The sequence below is a fragment of the Lemur catta genome, chromosome 24, assembly GCF_020740605.2.
Source record: "Lemur catta isolate mLemCat1 chromosome 24, mLemCat1.pri, whole genome shotgun sequence".
Taxonomy (NCBI): domain Eukaryota; kingdom Metazoa; phylum Chordata; class Mammalia; order Primates; family Lemuridae; genus Lemur; species Lemur catta.
The window spans coordinates 11,897,616-11,922,198 of NC_059151.1; the positions used below are offsets into that span (position 1 = coordinate 11,897,616).

A 24,583-nucleotide genomic window follows, 5' to 3' on the forward strand; every position below is an offset into this window, starting at 1 on the left:
ACAAACACACACATGAGCCTAGGTCTACACGGGATTAGGATCATCAATGTCACTGTCTTCCACCTCCACGTCTTGTCCCACAGGAAGGTCTTCAGGGGCAATAATACGCATGGAGCTGTCACCTCCTGCGATAACAATGCCTTCTTCTGGATACCTCCCCAAGGACCTGTCTGAGCTGTTTTTATAGTTAACTTTTTTATGTAAGTGGAAGTACACTCTGAAATAATGATAACAAGTGTAATATAGTAAATATATAAACCAGTAATTTATTATTATCAAGTGTTACGTACTGCACATAATTGTACGTACTATACTTTTATATGACAGGTACTGCAGTAGGTTTGTTTACACCAGCGTCACCAGAAACATGGCAGTAATGTGTAGTGCTATGATGTCATGACAGCTATGATGTCACCAGGCAAAGGAATTTTTCAGCTCCATTGTAATCTAACGGGACCACCATAGTATATGTCGTCTGTCATTGACTGAAATGTCATTATGTGGCACGTGACTGTATATATTGTGCTTCCTAATTTTAGCTGTGAGCTCCTTGAAAACAGTGATTATAACTTATTCATCTTTATTTTTCACATCTACAACAATACATGGTGCATAGTAAATGCTTACTGTTTATTAATAAAATTTCATTTACAATCCATTATTTATTGAATAGAATTTAAAGTTTAAAAGATAAACTATTTGATTTATTCTAGTTTCTAATTCCAGTTTCTAACTTCTCCGTCAAATGTTTTCAATGTTAAGGTTAAAAAGTGGTGGCATTTGCCTTTTCTCTTTAGGTTTTAAAATTATTGTTGTTAAAAAACATAAAAGGTTTCATAGTAAAGAGATGTGACAGAATTTTTATGTGACTTATAATATTTAAATATTTAAGGCTTTTTTATTTTTCAATGTGAGACCATTTCTCTTGTCAGAATCGTCCTAACAGGATTAAGAACTGGAATTTCAAATCAAAGAGATTTTATTTTCAGATTTTAATTCAGAACAAAACATTTTCTTGCAGCGAGTGTGTTATACCTTATGCCGTTGCTTCTTAAAAATTACTTCTTCAATGTCAGAACCAAATGGATGCAAAATCTTGGGAGAAGGGCCTCCAATCATAAATACTTGAAATTTTATTGAACTCTCATCTGGAGTAGAATTTTGCATTGTACTTCATACTTATATCTATATTGTTTTCTTACATTTTCATGTCAGATATGTATTTTAAATTGCTTATGAGGCCTATCAGATTTCCATGCTACATAACAAACTGCCCCAAATTTAGTGGTGTAAAAGACAACAGTGATTGCATTGTTCTCTCTCATAGTTATAGGGCTTGCCTTGGCCTTGCTAGTCATCTGTTATTCAGGTGTAGCCACTGGCTAGAGCTGGAATTATCCAGAGGTTGCTCTGCTCATGTATGTGGTGCTTGGGCTGGGAAGAGTCAAATAATTGAGGGTCCCCATGCATCTCTCTCTATGTCCACGGGGCCCCCACCACGGCAGCTTCAGGGAGCCGGACTTCTTATATGGCAGCTCAAGACTCCAAAGGTGTACATGCTGATGGTGTGCTGAATTCCCTCTGAAGACACAGCCTTAGAGATCTCATAGTGTCACTTACACTGTCCTCTATTGGTGGGGGCAGTCACAGAGTCCTACCCAGGTTCAAGGCGAGGGATATAGACCCCACCTTTTGATCACAGAGAGACAAGGTTCTAGTATCGAGACGATTTTTGGAAAATAAGCTTTTTGCACCTTCTTGGCTAACAAGTGACATGTGGTTATATTGGAGATACCATTTTCAGAAAGCTGGGCTCCATTCAAAAGAGCCGACATCCCTTATCTCGTCTGGCATCCAGGCAAATTTTCTTCTCTGTGTTCTCTTGTCATAATATTTTGAAAATCCGCACTGAAATGTTCACATCTTTGAATAAAATTGTTGCTCTAGAAAGCCTTCATAATTATCTTGAGGTTCCAGTTACCTTGGGAGATATCACAGTTTGAAAGACATGGCTGTATGCAATGCGAATAAATTAGTATCTTGTTTGACGAAAGAATGGCAATTAGTATTTTGTTCACTCAAAAGATGCTCGTGATGTGTGATGCAGGCAGAAATTAGAGCTGAAGACCACCGAAGCAGGCCCAAGGCTGGTGTCTGGCAAGCAGGCTGCAGCCGTGGTTAAAGCAGTGGATTCGAAGTACGTGGCCCTTCCCATCGTGGGGCAGATCTTCCAGAGCGAGTGCAGAAGGTGCCCGTCTGTGAGTATGATCACATGTGGGAATAATCATGACTTAAAACTCTCTTTTCCTTTTGTCTCCAATGAAAGCATCAGCTTATTCCATGAAGGAAGTTTCTAAAGAACTACCAGCCACCGTGGAGTTACGATGACAGTAGTCTTACAATATGCACCCAAGAAGATGCATAACATGATAATGAACAGATAATTACCATCTACTCATGTCAAATAAAAAATGTTCTGACCAAAGGGCAGCCTTTCAAAAGTTGCACCTAAAATTCAGAAGGGCTGAAGGGCCTAGTGAAGCTAGGAGAAGCGTATGGTGTCAAGAACATGGAGAAAGGCCGAACCCTGAAGGTTCTGTCACTTCATATTGATTTGTCCACACGGGAGATACTTCACTGACCCCAGTGTTCTGAGTATTGCTATGAAGACTAAAAAGGGATACCAAGCTTTCCGACTAAATTAGAGAACACTTCTTTATCATACTCCAACCTCTTCTTAAAATTACAGACAGAAATGAGATAGTCCATCCTTAGGGCAAAGTGTAGATTCTCTTGTAACATTTTTAATCCAACAAAGAGAAATTTTTTTTATTTCACAAATCAGTTGTGATGTATTTAAGTCACAGAAGTGACTTTAGAGTCCAGCATTTCCTAATATTTAACCTCTTGTCAAGAGAGCAGAGCCTTGGCTTCATGCCCTCTGTATACCTCCCAGAAGATTCTCTTCCCTGGGATGTGACTGGCATTTAGAAAGTGAAATTATAAAGAAGTAACACCATAAATTTCTTACAGGGCAAGAGAGTAATTCCTTATTCATTTCTAAAATTGAATTAGAAGAAAAACCAAGCATTTGAAACACAAAATCATTTTCAAACTTTTGTTTCTTCCTTTATTTGTTCTTCTTGCACATATCATTTAATGTTGCAAATAATTTTCTAATGTCATAGGAGATGGAAATTATTTAGGAAAGTAACTAATGAAAGTAATCTTTTCTCATGCCATGGACTATTGATTTCTCCCATCCCCCCATAGTTATTAAACATTATGAACCATCTAAGATTTCTAAAAATTATTGCTTGATTATTGTAGGAAGGGTTTATGTCATCGAGAAATTTGCTTTACCAAATTCAGTAGAATGTCACTATTGCAGCTCTTTAAAGTAAAGACATTTGAATTCACATTGATGTGCTCTTGGCCTTCAGAAATGACCCAGTAAGTCTTTAGCTAAGTACAGCTGGAATTTTGCTTGGAAATATTCTCTTAAGATTAGATAGCTAAAAGGGTTTTGAAAAAGAGAAAAGTAAGTGTCTATTGCTTATTAGAAGCAATGAATAATTTAGAAACTGGTAGCATGCTGATTACTGCAGAGTTAGAAAGCTGAGTGTCACTGATAGAATTTAATACATTCTGTAAAACTAGGGTGAAAGTAGTAAACTATGAAAAATAAGTTCTTTAGTTTGCTTCAAAGCCAAGAGACGCCATTAATTAGAACTATTTACTATTTTTAAAACCACAGTAGAATAACTTTATGAAAATTACCTTTATCCAAATACTACTCTACTAAACATAGATATAAGCAATGGACAATTCAGACAGAAGTCAGCAATAATAAAACACTGAATGTCATACGAACAATACAATAAAGAGATAGAATAGAAAACTCAACCTATTACAAAAATTGATCTTCAATGCAGTACAGGTTAGTTAGAAATCTGATGAATTTTTCAGCAGTTCTGCTTATTTTCCCCCCAAAATGTCCCGCTGTTAATTAACATTCTGCACAATTTCACTGTGGTAGTCAAAGCCTGGTCTCAGATATGACTCCCTTGGTGTAGCCATGGGATGACCGTTATGCCCAGAAACCAGTTACTTATTGCCCAAGGCTCTTCAAGCTAAACGTGAATAGGCAAAAGCAATCCTCCTACAGGGGAACAGTCCACGGGGTCAGCAGGCCTCTGGAAGTCCCAACGGTGTGATATGGGCAGAGAGCCATCAGGTATGTTGAGGCAAGATGCAAAAAGGTTCTTTTGCTTCAGGCACAAGGAACGTTTTGTTTTGGGGAGAACACCTTTTGCAAATGCGGATGTTTGGAATTGTGAATGGGCCAGGCGTGAGCCTGCAACTATGTTTTGCAGCTCTTGGAGCACTGGCATTCCATCAGGACGCACCTGCAGCCGGCCAACCTCTCCGAGGCTGAGGCCGTCAGAAACTTCCTGGCCTTCGTTCAGCACCTCAGAACTGCAAAGAAAGAAGAGATCCTCCAAGTCCTAAAGACAGAAAACAAGGAAGTACTGTAAGTTCCCCAAACTTTGTCTGGGGCTCTCTGTCTGGAAAATATTTTGGGGCAGTTGTTTTTTTATTAAACAAAATAGATACCTTTTAAGCCAACTACCCTACCTCCAAATCAATTATATTGCTGGTCTACATTTGCATCAAACAGTCATGCACAGTGCGGTAATGTAACCGTCACTTGACCAGAAACACAATAGCAGGTTTTCAGCAGTGACTCAGAACCAGTGTTCTGTTGTGTTTACGAGTTTCCATCAAGACTAGATTGGTCCAGAGACAGGGAAAGGCTTTGCTATCACACCCTGCCACCTTGTGCTCCATGCTGTTTCTGAAATTGTGTTCCCCAGTTATTAATTTACACTTGAAATGATGTGAGTTGATTAAAAAATCAAAACAAACAAATAAAAGAGGTATGACTTCTTTAGTTGAAAAACATGATTTCATTAAAAAGCCAACTGAAGCCATGTTTTATATAGAAAATTGAGAGCTGAGGAAAATAGCCAGAAGAATCTGGAGAAAAGAAATCCATATGTTATTTAATATTTGGTGAAAGTGGGATTCATTTTACATGTGTAATAAAGACAGTTAACTTAATCCTCAAATCCATTTTGTCTGACAATAACAGTGTTTTTTCAGTCTATAATACAGAGTTTGTCTGTAAATGTAAATTCAGTTGTATGATGCCAATTATCCTAATTGGTGATATAAAATATGGCTCAGTTCATTTGACAAACAGTGGAAACTAGCCACTGGCATAATCAAAAGTGGAAATTGGCCAAGTTACACACACACACACACACACGTACACATGCATACACACACATACACATACACACACAAAGCAGAAGCAGCAGCAGCCATCACTGAGTTCAAAGGACTAAATTCCCCAGGAGAAGGAGAACTTAGCTTTCTTCTAGCAAGTGTGTTTATTCTGGATTATATTTATTTACTTGTCTTAAGGACATGTACAAATTAATAGGCATTCCATATGACTAACCACAAGTTGGTCACTCTCTTCAAAAATAAATATTTAAACTGACATTAAAAGATATGCAAAATCAGGCCAGGCTCGGTGGCTCACATCTGTAATCTGAGCACTTTGGGAGGCTGAGGCAGGAGGATTGCTTGAGGTCAGGAGTTTGAGACTAGCCTGAGCAAATTAGCAAGACCCTGTCTCTACAAACAAAAATTTAAAAATGAATTAGCTGGGCACGGTGGCATGCACCTGTAGTTTCAGCTACTCAGGAGGCTGAGGCAGGAGGATTGCTTGAACTTTTGAGTTGGAGGTTGTAGTGAGCCATGATCTGGCCACTGCCCTCCAGCCTGAGCAACAAAGAGAGATCCTGTCTCTTAAAAAAAAAAAAAAACCAAACAAACAACTATACGTGAAAGTTAAAAGGGTGTCCCATCTTTCCATCAAATAATATTGTTTTAGTTTAATTAGGCATTTGCAAAATATGTTACTTGCAACAATAGAGGAAGAGAATAAATTTTAGAGACCATGGCTTTTACCTATTACTCATATAGAAAAGAATTTGAACCTAATATATAACATTATTTATATAATTTTTATTTATAAATCTCCAAATTATATTTGGCTTAGGTTAATATAGTAAAATTAGTTTGCATATTCTGAGTATACATTGTTTGAGTGAGAGAGGGGAGTTAAAGAGGTGTTTAAAATAAAATGAAGGATCTTTTTTAGAAATCCTTAATCATTTTTCTTTTGTTCAAATAAAAAAAATTCAATTCTTTAGGAAACTCAAAACAATGGAGAGCTTGTGAATGATGGAGATTTTAAAGAACTCTTTAAGAATCCTAAACATTGCTATCCATAATTATGCCTCTTTTCATAGACCTCAGCTGGTGGATGCTGTCACCTCTGCTCAGACCCCAGACTCTTTAGAAGCCATTTTGGACTTTTTGGATTTCAAAAGTGACAAAAGTGTTATCCTCCAGGAGAGGTTTCTCTATGCCTGTGGATTTGCCTCTCATCCCAATGAAGAACTCCTCAGAGCCCTCATTGTAAGTCAAATGGACACTAGAAAACAAGGTCTCTTAGCTGCTAAAAACAAAAAGAAAGGAAAAAAAAACCCTCTTAAGAATGTAAGCAGTAATTGTTATAAAGTTGCTTAGATCAGAATGAAAGCTGCATACTAGAGACTCCTGAGTATTCACGTTCAAATGCTACTGGACTATTTTCTATCCATTAATTATTAACTGTACAGCAAATTATTTCACTTAGTCCCTTCTTTGCAATTCCATTAAATAGTATAAACTGTATGGAAATTTAAAGATCATATCCACCTACCATATTATGTGGCATAGGACAAAATTTCTGAGAGGAGAACTCTAGGTTTTACATCAATAATCAATTCTAAAGGATTTGTTTTGACTTCAGAAACCTTCATGGTATTTCATATACCTAGATTGAAGAGATACGATTCTTCTGATATTAAAAGACTTATATTGGAAACAAAAGCTAGACTTCTCTTGGACCTAAGACTTGTTTTAAAAAATACGGCCGGGTGTGGTGGCTCACGCCTGTAATCCTAGCACTCTGGGAGGCCGAGGCGGGTGGATCGTTTGAGCTCAGGAGTTCGAGACCAGCCTGAGCGAGACCCCGTCTCTACTAAAAATAGAAAGAAATGATCTGGCCAACTAAAAAATATGTATAGAAAAAATTAGCCGGGCATGGTGGCGCATGCCTGTAGTCCCAGCTACTTGGGAGGCTGAGGCAGGAGGATCGCTTAAGCCCAGGAGTTTGAGGTTGCTGTGAGCTAGGCTAACGCCACGGCACTCACTCTAGCCTGGGCAACAGAGTGAGACTCTGTCTCCAAAAAAAAAAAAAAAAATACGTTTATCCACCTATGATCTAGTGCAATAGCTCATAATCTTTTTGGAAAATGGGCCCATTGAGAATCCAATAAAAGCGATGAACCCCCTCTTCACCCATACATAAAATTTTACGAACTCTTTTTTTCTTTGTTCACTAACCCAATGAATCCAAGCCATAAGTTCATAGACTTCCCCAGGTTAAACATACCTGAAACGGGGAGGTTCTATTAACTCTTCAGTTCAAAGCTAGATAGTGAATTTGTGAATGTCTCAAAAGCAAAATTCTGAGTTTGCAATCTAGAAACATAAAAACATTCCCTCAGTATGTATTGGTTACTTTATTACTTAACTAAAAGTGTTTCTTGGAAATGTCTATATCTTGGTATCCTATTTTCTCCCTGTTGGCTAATAGAGTAAGTTCAAAGGTTCCTTTGGGAGCAATGACGTCAGAGAAACTGTTATGATTGTCATTGGGGCCCTGGTCAGGAAGCTGTGTCAGAACGAAGGCTGCAAACTCAAAGTAAGTGCAAATCCAATGTCTTGTGTTCTATTGTTCCGCATCATGCTATCTGATACTCGCTCTGCTGCCCAACCTGCGTTCCTCAACCCCTTACCTCATCCTACTTTCCCTATTTGCAGAGCAATTTTTGCCATCTAACATACTTTATAATTCATTTGTTTATTATGTGTATTATTTATTTCTGTTTCCCACTAGAATGTAAGTTACATGTAGAAATCAGTCTTGGTTTTATTCAACACCAGTTGCTTATATTGGTTCCCGGTACATAGATAATGCTAAAAAATAAATAATACATTAACTTGCTACTAATATACATTTATTGAGTGCCTACTATATATTCACTTTTAAATGGTGTGTGTGGTACAGTTCTTGCTTTCAGAAAAATATTAGACCCTAAGTCTACCTCCTAGAGCAGAACTTTGTCTCTAGCAAGTAGGTTTGAAGTTTTGAGTTTTGATGGTGGGAATTTAGTTACTTCTAATCACTTAGAGCTTTATATTTTAATTTTAATTTCATTTTCTCAAAGCTTCTCTACTTGCCTGAGTGGACTAGTAATTTTCACACCTTTCTCATTAAAAAGCAAAAAACAAAACAACTCACTTTGTAAGCATAACTAACTACAGAAAATCCAAATAGATTAATATCTAAAGCAGCCCATTATTCTGTAATGCAAATAGATTAAAGATGCTAAATATATTAAAAAATAGTATTTTTTCCTGTCCACGTTTATTATACAGCCAGTGTTCAGTCAGCACTTTTTTCTACCTCAGAAAGACATCACTATATTATTTTGCTTACTAAGTAAGTGCTTGCTATTAAAAACAATAGGGAAAACATTCTTGAAACTGGGATGTTCATTAAGTATGAAAAAGGTTACTAAAAAACAGTGGCCTTAAAAATTTGAATATCAGCTTATTCAATTCTGGCAGAAATAAAATAAAGTTCTATTTTTCTATTAGAGAACAAAGACTTCTTATATTTTTCAATTTCCATAATTATTCGAGTAGCTGATTTACTTCAGCATTTCACATATTATATATCTTGGCTAAAGATAAAACTTATATATAAAAATCCACTCAGATTCATGACATCTACTCTGTGCTAGGCATGATGCTAATCATTTAATATAAAAATGCATAAACTACTCTACCACCCTCAAAGAACCCCTAGTCTGTTTATCAAATATAAAGAGATAAATAATATTGAAATATAAACAAAGTGCTCTACAGAAGATGCTGCAACTTTTTCTGTTTGAAGGTGCTGGGGAAGGTTTCACCAAAATAGTAATATTTGAGCTTAATCTAGAAGAGCTTTTTAGGTGACGAGATCATGGTATGGAATGAAGGACGTGCCAGGAGAAATACAAGAATGTATGAAAAGGCCCAAAGCCAACATGGGCCTGGTATGCTTGGGAATAGCGAGAACTTCTGTGGAACTGGACACAAAATATGTGTTTATAGAGGGTGATAGATAGGGGTGGAGACAGGAAAGACGGGGAGAGAGAAGAGAGGGCAAGCTGGATATTTAGCAATGGCAAGCTAAAGAGTCTGGCCTTCACTCTATAGAAAGAAGAGAGACCAGTACAGTTTTTAGGAAGGTGAGTCACATGCTCAGATATTTTATTTAGTAAGGAGCAAGATGGTGCATGGATTGGGTGTTGGCTGGATTGAAGTTAGTGAGATCTGGCTGGAAACTACAAAAACAAACTAAAGTTGAAGACTTCTTTACAATTCTCTTTGTTCTTAGAATATATTTCATTGAAGGTATATGCTCAGGGTTCTATGCTCAGAAATTGCCTGGATTCATTCATTTTTGTTCTCTTCTGTTTAGGTATATTATCAGTTTGATATACATTTAGGTTCATTTGTTTCTGTTTGAATTGAATTTTAGTAATTTTCCATCCTGTTAATTTAATTTTATTTCCTGAATATGTAAAATAGTAACATGGTGCAAAAGTCAAAACTGTGTTTTTAAAGTATTCTCAAAGAGAATTTTCTCAAAGAGAATTCCCTTTCCTGACCCTTCCCCGCCTTCTTGCACATCTCCTGTAGGTGATCAGTTTTCAAGTTTTTTCTTCCTGTGTTTCTTTTTGCAACAGTAAGCAGATGTTCACACACAGGCACACATTCTTACTTCTTTTTTCTTACACAAATATAGCATTGCTTTTGTATCTTAGCTTTCCACTTAACCGTATGTCCTGGAAATCACTCCATACAGATTGACAGAGATCTTTCCCTCATTCCTTGTTACACCTGCCCAGTACTCTGTTGCCCAGTACTCTGTTGTGTCTATGGACTGCGTTTTAGTCAATGTCTCCTATGTGTGGTCGTGTAAATGGTTTTCATATTTTGCTATTACAAATAAGGCTGAAATGAATAATCGTGGGTGAATTTTTTTATTGTTGAGATGTAGCTTCAGAGCTAGATTTGATGGGTCCAAATGCAGTTTTCTTAGCTATTGTCAAATTCTCTTCCATAGGAATTGTACGATTTGATGGTTTCATCAGCAATTTATGAGAATACCTATTTCCCCATAGCCTCACCAACAAAATAGGTTACCAAACTTCCGAATTTTTTGCCAAGCCAATAGTTGAGAAATGTCACTTCTCTGATTACACGTGAAGTTTATCAACTTTTCTTCTGTCGGGGGCCTTTTGTAAATACTCCTCTCCCAGTCTCCTCCCTACCCTCCCTTCCCCCAGTGTGTATGTGTGTGTGTGTGTGTGTGTGTGTGTGTATGTGTACGTACTTACAGCCGAATTTCAGAATTCGTGACTCTTATGTATGAATTAGATCTCAGGAATGTTAATTTCAAAGATGAAACTGAAGCCTCTAAGACATTTGTAGTGGCAAAGATAAGACCAGAACCCAGAGGTCCCTATTTCTAATTTGCTTTTTCGTTAAACTATGAATTTGTATTCAATTCCTTTTTTGTTTTCAGACTAGGAAAAAAACCATTTTCTGATAACAGAACATATTTGAAAAGTACCTAGAAAAGTACCTGCCACATGGAAGGCATTTAAGAAATATTCTTTGAACTGTGTGACACCATTATTTAAATTTGGAATCAAGCAAAAACAAGCACTTAACATTTAGAGCTAGACCTTATAATTGGGCTCTAAGGGCTTTCACCCGAGTTGTTACTTAAGAAAATATGTGTGGTGACACTAAGGCTCTATCTAATTGTTGCTTTAGAAATTGAGTGGGCAGTTTTTTGAATAACCAATTGCGAGGGAATTAAAAAGTATATGCCCATTGTCAATGGTACTCATTGCTTCTTAAGAATGTGTTAATATATGTATTTTTTTTTAAAACACACAACATCTTTATCAAGCTTTACTTGTTTGCTTTTATTTCATTGTGTACCTCAGGCAACCAATGCAAAACTTTCTACAACTTTAGATTGTTTTCTGGGACTCAAGAATAAAGCCAGCCTTGCCCGAGTCTTATTTTATGTATGGTCATGCATACACCTAAGGTATGTGATCTTTTAGGCAGTGGTTGAAGCTAAGAAGTTAATCCTGAGAGGACTAGAAAAAACAGAGAACAAAAAGGATATCACGATGTATCTGCTGGCTCTGAAGAATGCCCTGCTTCCAGAAGGAATCCCACTTCTTTTGAAGTATGCGGAAGCAGGAGAAGGGCCCATCAGCCACCTTGCTGTTACTGCTCTCCAGAGATACGACGTCCCTTTCATAACTGATGAGGTAAAATCTTCATGCATATTTGCAACCTTAACAGGAGGAAAAAAAGCACAACTGAATATGAGTCAAATGCAAACTCCTTTCAGGTCTCTCTATTTTTTCCCCAGTCTCTCTCTCCTATTTAGAAATTGCTCTTAAATTGCATTTAAGGCTATTCCAAAGCAGCCTCCCATTTTGAATAGATAATGTCCTATATCCTGAAGCATAAATATTGAAGCATATTCTCTTATTTTAAGAAACAAATCCTTTTCATAAAATCTTTACTTTTATAAGTTTTAAGACGCTGTTAAATTTTTCAGGGCTGAAATATCCCGTCTTAAATATGATCTTGTTTGTTCTTGCAACTACATTTTCAGGAAGCCATCCAAATTAAACTTCTATTAGGACAGGGAATGTTTATAAACCTCAGGATAAAGTGTTGCTGAGAATGGTGTTTCCAGTTTGCAGCTAAGCACCTTCCTGACACTTTTGTGTGGAAGTCGGTGGCTGGAAACCTTGTGGGTTAGGGGCACAGGCTTTTGAGAAAGACAGGCCTATGCATAAATTCTGGCTGTGTCCTTTCCTGGTTTGTTCTCGGGTGAGTAGCTCAACTCCTCCACACCTGCAAGCAAAGCCAAGATTTAAGGGAGATAGAAAAAGGCAGAGGGAAGTGGAATTGAAAGAAATACTTATAAATACCTAGTATAGATCCCCACATGTTATTAGGCAAAGCTACTAACCAATGAAATTATTTGTTGCCACAGAATGCGATTATTTTGGCATATTTTCTTTGATGTTAACGCCTTGTTAAAAAAAAAAAAGATCCTAAGGTAACTTGTGGACTTTGGGTAATGCTGATGTGTCAAGTAGGTTTATCAAATGTCACAGATGTGCCCCTGTGTTGCAGAATGTTCCATATTAGTTCCATATTAGTTACTAAGTAACACCAGGCTATGCTGCAATAATATACCGCAGAATCTCAGAAGTTTATCAAAAGTCTTTCTCATGCTACACCCAATGTGGGTAAGGGAATATGTGGCCCTAAGTTCACTGCAGTCATAGAATAAAGAGATGGAGAAAGCTCACCGGCTCTTAACTGCCTTAGCCTCAAAGTGATCCCCATCAATTCTGTTCCATTAGCAGAAACTAGTCATATGACCTCCACTTAATTGCAAAGGAACCTGGGAAATGTAGTCACACATGCATATTTTTATGAACACTCGCTATTCCTGCTACAACATCAATTTTAAAAATCCAAGTTGTGCACTAAGTTTGAACATCTTGCAAACAGGTGAAGAAGACCTTGAACAGGATATACCACCAGAATCGTAAAATTCACGAGAAGACCGTGCGTACCACCGCAGCCGCTGTCATTTTAAATAACAATCCGTCCTACATGGAGGTCAAAAACATCCTGCTGTCTATTGGGGAGCTGCCCAAAGAAATGAATAAATACATGCTCGCCCTTGTTCAAGACATCTTACGTTTTGAAATGCCTGCAAGGTATAATATTTAATGCATTGTACATGTCTGTCTACTTATTCAAGCTTATTTGTATATTGACGTGGTACACACATAGCTAATGATAATGATGTGTTCATTACACTGGATTATTTTGCAAAAACCAAAGAGTGCCAAAGTTCCCATAAGAGAGCTATTTAGTGAGCCAGATAAAACAGTTTCATCTTGGCACTATGACTTGGAACTATGGGTGTGATTTTTACTCTGGGTGTCCTGTTCAGTCTGGTAAATATATATCACCAAATGTTTTAAAATCTAATTGCACTTTCAACAGGACTATTTTTATAATTAGCACAACAAAATGATGTAAGCTCTTTCCAAATGGTATTTCACATTAACGTTCCAAATGCTAGGGATCTTTGAAACCTCACTTATCACAATCAAATGAATTTGAAATTTAAGTTTAAAATCTTAGGGGTGGCCCACATTTTAGGACTATTCAAGGTCTGATGACTGTGCTCAGTGGACTTCTTCACTCTCGGTTACTCCTGCTGGATTAACTTCCTTCCAGTCCCCAAGTCTCGCCTCCCAGGTTCCCTGTGTCACTCTTCAGAGCAGTTCCCTCAAAGCTCCTCCTCACTGGAATCAGGGTCAGAGAAAGAACTTCTGTTTCCCCGAGTTCCATGCAGAACACTACCCCCAGGAAAGATCATATCTGAGCATTCCCCGTAGAAAACGAAAACAGAGGTCAGAACGGTGGAAAACAAAGAGAAAAAAATGAAAAAAGAGGACAGTAAAAGGCAGAAGGAAAGAGAAACAAAGAATAAGAAGACTCATGAAATAAGAAACAGGGGAGGGGGTGAACAGAGGAAAGAGCAGGACACGCAGGAAAGAGGAAGGGAGCAGCTGAGAAGTGAGGAAGAAACCACGTCCACCTGCAGCCATGTGTTCCAGGTTGACTGGATTTGACTCCTCCTTCTGTTCCTTTGTTTGCTTTTATAAGACCACGGAGGGGGTCGTGGGAGTACTTGTGACCTTTGTCTTGTGAAATCAGCAATTCGGGGAACAGGAAAGAGGAGACAGGAGGGTAGAGAGCAGCCTAGGAAGTGAGGAAGCTGTCACCAACACTACGGGTCAGAGTCTCAGAACCAAAATGTCAGCGTGGGGAGGGACACCAAAGGCCATCTTGCTTGGTACCTCCCCAGTGTAGGTCTGGTCTCCTGACACGTGGTGTCCAGACTTTGCTGGCCCCCGTTGGTGGCAGTAAGCTCACCACCTCTAAGGGCACTTGGGCCAGTGTCCAGAGACTCTCGCCATTATTTCTTTGCATAAACTGAAATCTGCCTATTGGCTCTGGTTTTATCCCTGGAGCAACGCAGAACATGTCTAGTCATTCAACCATATGAAGACCCCTTGAGGATTTTTAGACAGACATCATGATCCTCCTCATCTTTTCCTCTCTCTGCTAAAATCATATAACCTAGTGATATCTGGAGGGAAACCTGAAAGGTTACTGTCCCCTCCTCTCAGCAATTTTCTACCTCAGACCTAGGTCCAGATTTCTTTAGTTGATGATTTGGACGTTTTGCCATATTGTCAGAATTTCGTTATTGCTGATGTGATTAGTGTTATGTAATCAGAAGTGGAAAGATCTCAACACTATTTACCTAGACGAGACAGAGGCACGGAGTAAGGATTAAGACTTACTTCACAGAAAACGATGGCTCCTTTATGGGTTGTACTGCACTCTCTTCATAATCGAAAACAACACAGATATAAAAGGAATATCGGAAATTTACCGTTATAGATCATTAGCCACGGAGAACATTAGAGGGTGTAGAAAACCATTTAAAGAAATATTGCACAACCTTCCCAGCTTGATATAGCTTTGCTTAGATGTATGTACAACTTAACAATGGAACCATGATGAGCCAAAGAACATGTGCTTTCTGCTCCTGGTTGTGTCCACCTCCAGTCGGCATAAGCCACCTCCAAGCCGGGCATCCTTGCCTTGATGTCATTTTTCCTATCAAACTCAATTTCAAATATCTGAGTAATGAAGGGGCTGGCCCTAATCCTGACACTCACACCCCAGCTGCCAACTCCCCTGGCCTCAGAGAGGCGTGAGCAAAACGTGGCTTCCTCTGTTTTCCACTGAGAATTTTTTTTTTCCTCCATATTTATCTCGGGAAATAGCCATGACCATGAATGTGCAGCTTTTTCTCTTTCCATGTTGCAGCAAAATGGTCCGCCGGGTTCTGAAGGAAATGGTCGCTCACAATTATGACCGGTTTTCTGGGACTGGGTCCTCTTCCGCCTACACTGGCTACATACAACGTACGTAGACCCCAGATGGGTCCTCCCTGCGTGCCCCTGCCCACCTGGCATTGCTGAAGCTGTTATTAAATTGCAGTTATATCTTCTGCCACCAGGTAAGCCCCATTTGGCGTCTACTTACAGCCTGGACATTCTTTACTCTGGTTCTGGCATTCTGAGGAGAAGTAACCTCAACATCTTCCAGTACATCGGGAAAGCCGGTCTTCATGGGAGCCAGGTAACTCTCTGTCCACGGATTTGGCTTAATAAACTATGTAAGAAAGTAGTCTGAGGTAAAATAAAATGCATACTGTTGGGAACACTATAGAATGTGTAAGTTAGTGGTGGTTCCTGTCACATTTTGCCCATGATTCCATCCTCTGGGAGAGGCTGTTTGGCTTATGGTCGCAGAGAAAGTTTCAGATATGAACTTGACCCCTAAATCATCTGATTCACTGGCCTTGCCAAACATCCATTTGTCTTTTCAAAGATACACACATTTACAAAATGGAAATCATGCCAATATTTCTCACATGAACATTTTTAATAATATTTTATTTTTATTCACAGATGTATTCCTTAGGCCCCCCCCTCAAGTATTTAATTCTAGAATATATTGTCCTTTTCTGGGTGTTTGTATGAAGAGATTGCTTCCCCATAATAAAACCCTTCATAATAGAATATAGCTCTTTAAAGAGTCTGTCTATATTTTTCCAGTAGTACTAGAAGACAAAAGAATAAATTGTAGGCATTTCACAACTAGCTGACTTCCATCCCTTTAGTTTTATGCAAACATTGGTGATGATCTATAAAGTCTTTCTAATTATGAGATACTTTCTTTTTAGGTCTTATGCATACCAAATTATAACCTTGTAAATAAAGTGATTTAAGCTTTAAAAATGATCTAGTGCTGTAAAAACTTGAGTTCTTATCAACATTATATTACTGCACCGTTTGATAGTACCATAGTCAGAATACTATGCCCATCTGCCCTGAGGAATTACCATCTGTTTTCTGGTGCACACTTGGAAATGCCAAACACCCAGGGATTAAGGAGCTGGGTATGGGGGACAGAAAATATGTAAGATTCCTGGGTATGGGAGAAATCAGGGCATGAGAACCCTTCGTGGTATTCACTACTTTTCTTTTGGCGATGGAGAACAGTTTGACATGCAATGGTGTGAGTCATGACTTGGAGAGTACTATGTCCTCTTCTAGCAGCGGCCTCAGGGTGACTGTGCCAATGTCTCTCCATGTCCTTTAGAGGCTCTACAAGATAGCTGAGAGTTATACACAATAGGACAATCCTGAGAGACCGAGTCTCTAGAATGACATCATAAAATGGTCTTCGTAGTCAGAGGGGTTTGAATCCTGCCTCTGCCATTTACTAGCTGGGTAAAACTTGGGCCTTTTTTTTTTTATGCCTTATCTACAAAATAGGTAAAAACGTGTCCCTCAAAACGTGTACCTCACAACGTGGTTGTGAGGATTAAATGGAGAAAGTAACTCATCTTATATCAGGCATAGAGGGTTTTTATTTTTGTATTTATTTATTCTTGCCTAGCTGTTGCAGATATTTGAGTTTTTGACCCCTGGAGAAGTTCTAGCTGTCACTCAGAAGCCTCACGCTCACTTGCAGAGCAGGCAGGGAGTTGGGGCATGAACGTTACATCAATTTTCCCCAGGTGATCTGGGGGACATCATTTTAAGTGAAATAAACCAGGCACAGAAAGGCAAATATTGCATTTTCACACTCATATATGGGACCTAAAAAAAATTGATCTCATGGAGGTAGTGAATAGAATGGTGGCTACTAGAGGTTGGTAAGGGTGGTGGGAAGGGGTAATGTCGATGTGTTGGTTAATGGATAATTCTGTTAAGTAGAATGAAAAAGTTCTGGTGTTCAATAGTGCAATAGGACAACTATAGTTAACAATAATTTATTATATTTCAAAATAGCTAGAAGTTTTCAAATGCTCCCAACATAAAGCAATGATAAATGTTTCAGGTGAATCATGTCCCAATTACCCTGGTTTGATCATTATATGTTATATGCTTGTATTAAAATATAACATGCACTCCATGAATATGTACAATTATTATGTCTCAATAAACAATTAAAAAAAAATTTCCCCAGGTGGTCATTGAAGCCCAAGGGCTGGAGGCCTTAATCGCAGCCACTCCCGACGAGGGGGAGGAGAACCTCGACTCCTACGCCGGCATGTCAGCCATCCTCTTCGACGTCCAGCTCAGACCTGTCACCTTTTTCAACGGATACAGTGATTTGATGTCCAAAATGCTTTCTGCATCTGGCGACCCTGTCAGCGTGGTGAAAGGGCTCGTTCTGCTAATAGATCATTCCCAGGTAATCCGTCCCGTCTGTAAGTATTTACTGAGTCCCTGAAATGAGCCGGGCACTTTTCCAGTGTGCTCTGGACTCGGAGGATATAGGGCAAAGTTCTGCCCATCGTGGAGCTCACATTCTAAGCTCTTGGCCCTCTTGGTACGGTTGCCCTTTCTCCTTCACTATAGATGCATTGCATCTTCATTTGCATTTATTAGCTGATTAAGAGGTCTCTTTATTTTGAGGCAAGGAGAAAATATTGACACTAATGGAAACAAGAAATTGTGCAGAAAACCTAGGATACAACAGAGCAGAAATAGCATTGTCTCCTCCCTTGGCTTTCCTGGGCACAAGGGCTTAGATGATGTTTATCCTGAAGGCTTCCCAAGTCACTGATGACATTTGCAATGATGACAATGATGAAGACGCACATAGTGCGTCACTGGGACCCTGCCAAATTAGCAGAGGTACAAGCAACCACTGACACCAGCCACATCTTTTCATGGAGACTCTTTGCCCCAAAGTCTCATGTTTATAAAATCTTAGAAAGGACTTTTCATTCTTAGAGAATAAGAGTACTTTCATTCACTTGTACTGCATTCTTCAAAATGGTTTGTGATTTTCCTTGGCCCCCGAATCTGTCAATATTACACTAAAGACCGACAATACCATCTTCTGTGCAGTAAGATTTAAGTGACCAAGAAACTATGGGATGGAGGTGGTCTGCTTAACTTAATTTTCTGAGAAACAGAAGAGGATTAATCTGAATAACCTTTGAGTTTGAATGTGTGATGCTTAAAATTGTTTTCTTTAATGGATTGATTTATTTTTTGCCTCACTAAGCATAGCAATAAAAAAATGGAATATTTGCTAAATAAGGTCCTATAGAGAAACAAAGTGATCACTCTGCAGTCTAATTCATACTTATATTGAAGATATCTAAGGAGATTGAATTCAAAATTTACAGACTATAGGATTTGCTTGGGAAGTTTGCTTTTGTGATTTAATAAATTCGTGGGTAATAGGCTAGGTTTGAATTCTGCCTCCACTACTTCCTTGCTGGGTGCTCCTGGGCAGTTACTTAATAGCTTTATATCTGCTACTAAAGTGAGGCATTTGGAATAGATGATCCAGAGATTATTATCAGCTTTGTTGTTAATTTGAGGATTCTGATTTCTTAGGTTCTGGTTATGAAATCATAGACCTTAAGAGCTGGGAGGGACCATAGATAGCAGACTGTATTAAAACTCCTCCAAAACCTCATTTGTTGGAACTAATGTTAATTCCCTATGTTTATTATTCCTCATATGTGTTCAGGATAGCTGTCTATAACAAAAACAAAAAACAATTTAGGGTGGCTTAGCAAGCTCGTTTGGTTTTTATTCTGTGACAAATATTAGGAAGTTGGTGGTTCAGGGTTAACTTGGAATCCCTAAGAGATCTTCAGAATCCAAACTCTTTTCCTGCAGCTCAGGAAGGAGGAAGGGAAGGGTAAGGGGCCACAGAGCCTGATACTTTCCAAGAACTTTTTTGGAAGTCCTGTCTAGAATGTTATTGACCAAAACTGTGTCACATGGCTATCTCTAGCTGCAAGGGAAGCTGGTAGATATAATTTTTCAATGGGTGTATGGACACACTGAACAAAACTGTGTTCCTGTCAATATGATGGAGAAAAGAGGATCAACCAGCAGGGCCTCTCATGTCCCTTAATGCTCAAGTCACACATGAAAAATAAACAGTTCCCAAACTAGATTAGAATTTTACATTGCACAATTCCATTGCATTTTTAATGAAACAATCTTCTAAAAGCAGCATACAAGTGCTGAGGAAGTAGTCCACATTTTAGGACACAGACGAGCATTCAACACCACCTGTATGTGCTCAGCTTCTCATTAGCAAGGCCTTAATGATTTGAATCAGGGTGTAAACCTTGATGCAAACGTAAGTAGTAATCTGGATCTGGGTCAGCAAACTTGTTCTGTAAACGTAAAGGAAATCACTTTTGTGGGTCACGTGATCTGTTGCAGCTACTCAACTCTCTTACTATAGAGTGAAAACAGCCATCGGCAATGTATTAACAAATGAGTATGACTGTGTTCCAATAAAATTTTATCTACAAAAACAGCCAGTGGGCCACACTTGCCTGCTGGCCATAGTTTGCTGACCCGTGATCTGGATTATCTTGTGTGGTTTTCCTATTCATTAAGCCAAGGGCACCTAAGGCAAGGCGTAGTCTATGAGAAAGATTGACCCCTAGCTTTTAAACAGAACCCAATGTCTGTGTGGGTGTCAGGGTGGAGTATTTGGCAGATCTGAGGTTATTATACAAATAAGCTGTGTGAGGCCCCCTGGACGTGCCGGGCACTCCAGTCATGCTGCCCTAGCTGCAGAGATGCATACCTCTCTGGGTCAAGTGCTGACACTGAAGGAAATGTTGGCAGTGGGTGGCCTGTCACAGCAGATGGAATTACTCTGCACTCGCTCTCATGGTCTCTCTCTTTGGCTAAACGGGGTTACTCTTCAGAGAAGGATGCCCGATAAAATCAAGTTAGTAAGGGGATCCTCTTTAGCCAGCAAAGATCATATTTTCCTAAATGGAAGCAAGACAGTGGGTTGTCAAAATGTCAATGTCTGAGCTCTGAGAAACTTATGTGACCTAAAAGATCAAAGGGATCACTTTAGCTACAAAGGCAAAGTTCTAATGTCTCGTTTCTCTAGGTCACAGGCAAGAATTTAAATAAATATATACTTCCGCTCAAACAAGGACCTAAGCCTATGCTTTATTTTTTTTTTTTTGCAGTGTTTCTCAGAACAGGCTTTCTTGCACTCCAGGAGACAAGAGGGAGTTATGAGCTTGTGACAGCCATGCATATATATTAGCAGAAAAGTCTCCACCCTACAGAAATCTGACTATTTATTCTGGCTGTGTGGGTGGCCCCTGAGCATGATTTGTCCTTTCAGTCTTCAGATATAAAGCCTCCCATGGAAGACTGGTATGAGAGTTAAATGAGATGCCAAATGTAGAGTCATGGGAACACATAAGGTGCTCAAAACTGTTAATTCCATTTACTTTATACCCCTCAAAAATTAGAACCAATGCACCATGTGGCTTAGCCCCGTTCACAGAGGAGAGAGTGGTTTGTCCTTCCACGGGGATCAGTAGTTGGTCCTTGTAAGTGGGTCCAAGAAAATTCCTTTGTGACTGTACATAGGAGTCCTTCCGTTTCCCCTTTGCATGGAAGAAATGGAATCTTCCCAGAAATCCAAGGTGCTCCTCATAACCCACCCGCAATGGGAATGCTCTCTCTCCACAAAAGATGCATTGTCTAATACCCTGAAATGCCCTTTTCCATGGCACTTGGTAAGTTTTGATATACGTTTAATGTATGGCCAGTGGGAAGGCCGAGGTCCACAGGCCTCTGCTGGGCTTGGTGGACTAACGAGGTTATGATTTTCAAATTGGAAAAGGAGGAGAAGATGCAAAAGAAGAAATGCTCCTGAGAATCACCATTACAATGCCCAGGCAGAACTCTGATGTTCTGGTTCTGAAGTTCAAGAGCACAGGGTAAAATGTGGGCATGACTCAGGATAGTTTGTGTCCTTAACATTATTTATGATGCATGTAACAAGCCCTGTATCCCATAGCAACCACGTTTTGTTCTAAGCTGAACGTAGCCTTCAGTATCCTTAGGGCTGGCTTCCACCGTGTCCTGAGCATGGCACTGAGAAGCTCGTGCTTCCATCTAAGACTGTCCTCCGGACTGAAGGTGGCTTCATGCCACAATCCTACTCCTTCAGTGCACCTGGTCTTAAACTAAGCCCTTTGTCTGAGATTTCCTGTCACATGTTGTTGGAAAGTGGAGAGAATTCAGGCAAATCAACATGATCCTTTCTAGAAAGTGAAATCATGGCATTTATAGTTGGCCAAGGCATGGGTTGTTCGGTTCTGAGGAGGGTAGTTACATAAAGAAGTCAGTTACGCTGCCAGGTGCCAGGAATTTAACATCTTTGGAGGAATATCAAAATTAAGAATACTGAGCCTTTATCCCAGAATCATTGTCACTTCCAACACTGTCCCCAGGCGATCTGATTCCAATCCAGCTGAAAAAGCTTTCTGCCAACATCACCCCAGCTAATGTACATGAAAAATGCAGGCTAAAAGTGGCTAAATGCAGGCAAGCAGCACAAAAAAAAAATGGTTTTCAGATAACCACAAAATTGCTCAGGATGGACTATGTTGGTAAATGATACTGTCCCTCTGAAAAATGCTATTGAGTTCATGTTGGACTTCACTGTTAATTCAACACCATGTCAAATGTCAAGTAGCATGGGTATGCAGGCTTAGTTAAATTGCCTGGCCTTCCTTTCTATTTTGATCTAGGCAATTCTTGGAATATGTATACAATTATCTCTCTATGTCTGCGGGTTCCACGTTGAATTCAACCAACTGTGTGGATCAAAAATATTTTTTCTGGCCGGGCGAGGTGGCTCACGCCTGTAATCCTAGCTCTGGGAGGCCGAGGCGGGTGGATCGCTTGAGGTCAGGAGTTCGAGACCAGCCTGAGCAAGAGTGAGACCCCGTCTCTACTAAAAATAGAAAGAAATTATCTGGCCAACTAAAAATATATATACAAAAAAATTAGCCGGGCATGGTGGCTCATGCCTGTAGTCCCAGCTACTCGGGAGGCTGAGGCAGTAGGATCGCTTAAGCCCGGGAGTTTGAGGTTGCTGTGAGCTAGGCTGATGCCACGGCACTCACTCTAGCCCGGGCAACAAAGTGAGACTCTGTCTCAAAAAAAAAAAAAAAAAAAAAAAAAAAAAATTTTTCTTTAAAAAAAACAATAAAATATAACAACTCAACAATAAAAATTAATATAAATTTTAAAAATATAGTATATGTACAACTACTTATGTAGCATTTTACATCGTATTAGGTATTATAAGTAATCTAGGGATGATTTAAAGTATACAGGAGGATGTGTGTAGGTTATATGCAAATATTATACTATGGCATTTTATATCAAGAACTCGAGCACCCTTGCATTTTGGTATCCTTGGGGGAGGAGAGTTTGGGGGAGGTGGTCCTGTAACCCATCCCTCTCAGACACTGGGGGATGGCTGTATAGCACTGGGAATATTTGATGTTGCCTTTTATTTGCCAGAAGGATGCAGCTGACTATATGTGACACAGCACATAACTAGAGACATGCCGAAGAATATCAAGAGATCATCTAGTCCAAACCTCCTCCAGCCACAGAAAAGCTGCAGATAGATTTCTAGGGAGATGCCTTCATTTCCCCTACTCCAGTGGTTGTCAAATTTGGGTACATCAGAATCACACTAGGGCTTGTTACAACATGGATTGCCGGACCTCACCCTGAGAGTTTCTAGTTCAGCAGGTATAAGGGGGACCTGAGAATCTGAATTTCTAGCAAGTTCCCAGGTGATGCTGATCCTCACAGGAACACACTTGGGGAACCATTTCTCCTCCCAAGGGGAGGCAGTGATTGACTGAAAACACCCTTCTTGATTAGCACTTCACTACTCTAGTATTTTAATTGACTAGTTTAGCCAGTCAGCGGAGTCTACTTCCAGCCATCAAGACTAGGACATGGACCAGGCACAGGGGCTCACGCCTGTAATCCGGGTACTTTGGGAGGCCTAGACAGGAGGACCAGCCTGGGCAACATAGCAAAACCCCATCCTTACAAAAAATAAAGTAATTTTTTAAAAAGGATTAGGACAACATGTTTCCAAGCCTAGAGAAAGACTCCAACATCAACACTACTCAAATGGCGTTGTCTTCAGAGGGAGGTTGAATGAGTCTTTGGAAAAGGGGTAACTGAATTGTACTTATTATTTTTATTACTATTATTATTATTTTTTTGCTTCTAGGAGCTTCAGTTGCAATCAGGACTGAAGGCCAACATAGAGGTCCAGGGTGGTCTGGCTATTGATATCTCGGGTGCGATGGAGTTTAGTCTGTGGTATCGTGAGTCTAAAACCCGAGTGAAAAATCGGTAAGCATAATATATATAATCCTCTGTGTGAAGAACTGCAGAGATATGTTTTGGGAATTTTTTAACCTTCTGACTTTTCAAAATCTATTTGGTCTTTGGTATGCCCATACAGAACGGTGTAGTACCTGATATGACATTTTGTTCCCATATTGAGAATTGGAGGCAGGGAAGGGCTCTGCAGAAGGTTCAACACACCGTCGCTGCCCCGTCTGTGGGACCAACCAGGCTCTAAGCACACTCAGGTCACCTCTCAGTCCTCTCAGGGTTTCCTTCCTGTCATCAGCGCCACAAGTCCAGACCCTGTGAAACTGTAGCAGTAGAGCGCAACTTAGGAAAACATGATATGAAAAGCTTTGTTTCTCAAATCTTTAGGGTGACCATGGTAGTAAATGGTGGGATCACAGTGGACTCGTCCTTTGTGAAAGCTGGCCTGGAAACCAGCGCGGAAACAGAAGCAGGCCTGGAGTTCGTCTCCACGGTGCAGTTTTCTCAGTACCCGTTCTTGGTCTGCATGCAGATGGACAAGGATGCCGCTCCGTTCAGGTAAGAAGCGGCGTTCACAGGACGTGCCTGGGCCATCCCGAGTCCACGAGGAGCTTGCATGCACCTAAGAATGCTCAGTTTCAGAACTAAAACAGTAGAATCCCAGTAAAAGGTGAATTGTCTTTAAATAAGTAAAAGAATAATTGATAAGGCCAAAAAATATCAGTTTCTAGGATACCAAAAAACTCTAGCGACTAGTTCATTTTATTCTAGAGGTGGTATCATATTCTAATCCATAAATAATCTATCGTGGAAACAAAGAGAGATGATTTGCTGTAGGAGTTGCCACCTAGTTTCAGCAAAAATACCGATGTACATTTACTGTCACC

At 39.6% G+C, this 24,583-nt stretch overlaps 1 protein-coding gene across 3 annotated transcripts in view; it reads left to right on the forward strand.

Annotated features, from left to right (window-relative positions):
- Positions 1–24,583, forward strand: part of LOC123627357 (microsomal triglyceride transfer protein) — a 42,012-nt gene that overhangs the window by 14,968 nt on the left and 2,461 nt on the right. For 2 of the 3 annotated variants that reach the window (XM_045536882.1, XM_045536884.1), the window contains 11 exons: positions 2,108–2,258; positions 4,377–4,534; positions 6,387–6,555; positions 7,781–7,888; positions 11,382–11,594; positions 12,862–13,073; positions 15,271–15,368; positions 15,464–15,585; positions 17,485–17,712; positions 23,587–23,711; positions 24,084–24,254. In XM_045536882.1, coding sequence (XP_045392838.1) covers positions 2,108–2,258; positions 4,377–4,534; positions 6,387–6,555; positions 7,781–7,888; positions 11,382–11,594; positions 12,862–13,073; positions 15,271–15,368; positions 15,464–15,585; positions 17,485–17,712; positions 23,587–23,711; positions 24,084–24,254 — 1,755 coding nt within the window. Of the gene's footprint in view, positions 1–2,107; positions 2,259–4,376; positions 4,535–6,386; positions 6,556–7,780; positions 7,889–11,381; positions 11,595–12,861; positions 13,074–15,270; positions 15,369–15,463; positions 15,586–17,484; positions 17,713–23,586; positions 23,712–23,823; positions 24,255–24,583 lie in introns of those variants that run through there. The other variant, XM_045536883.1, reaches the window with a different exon arrangement.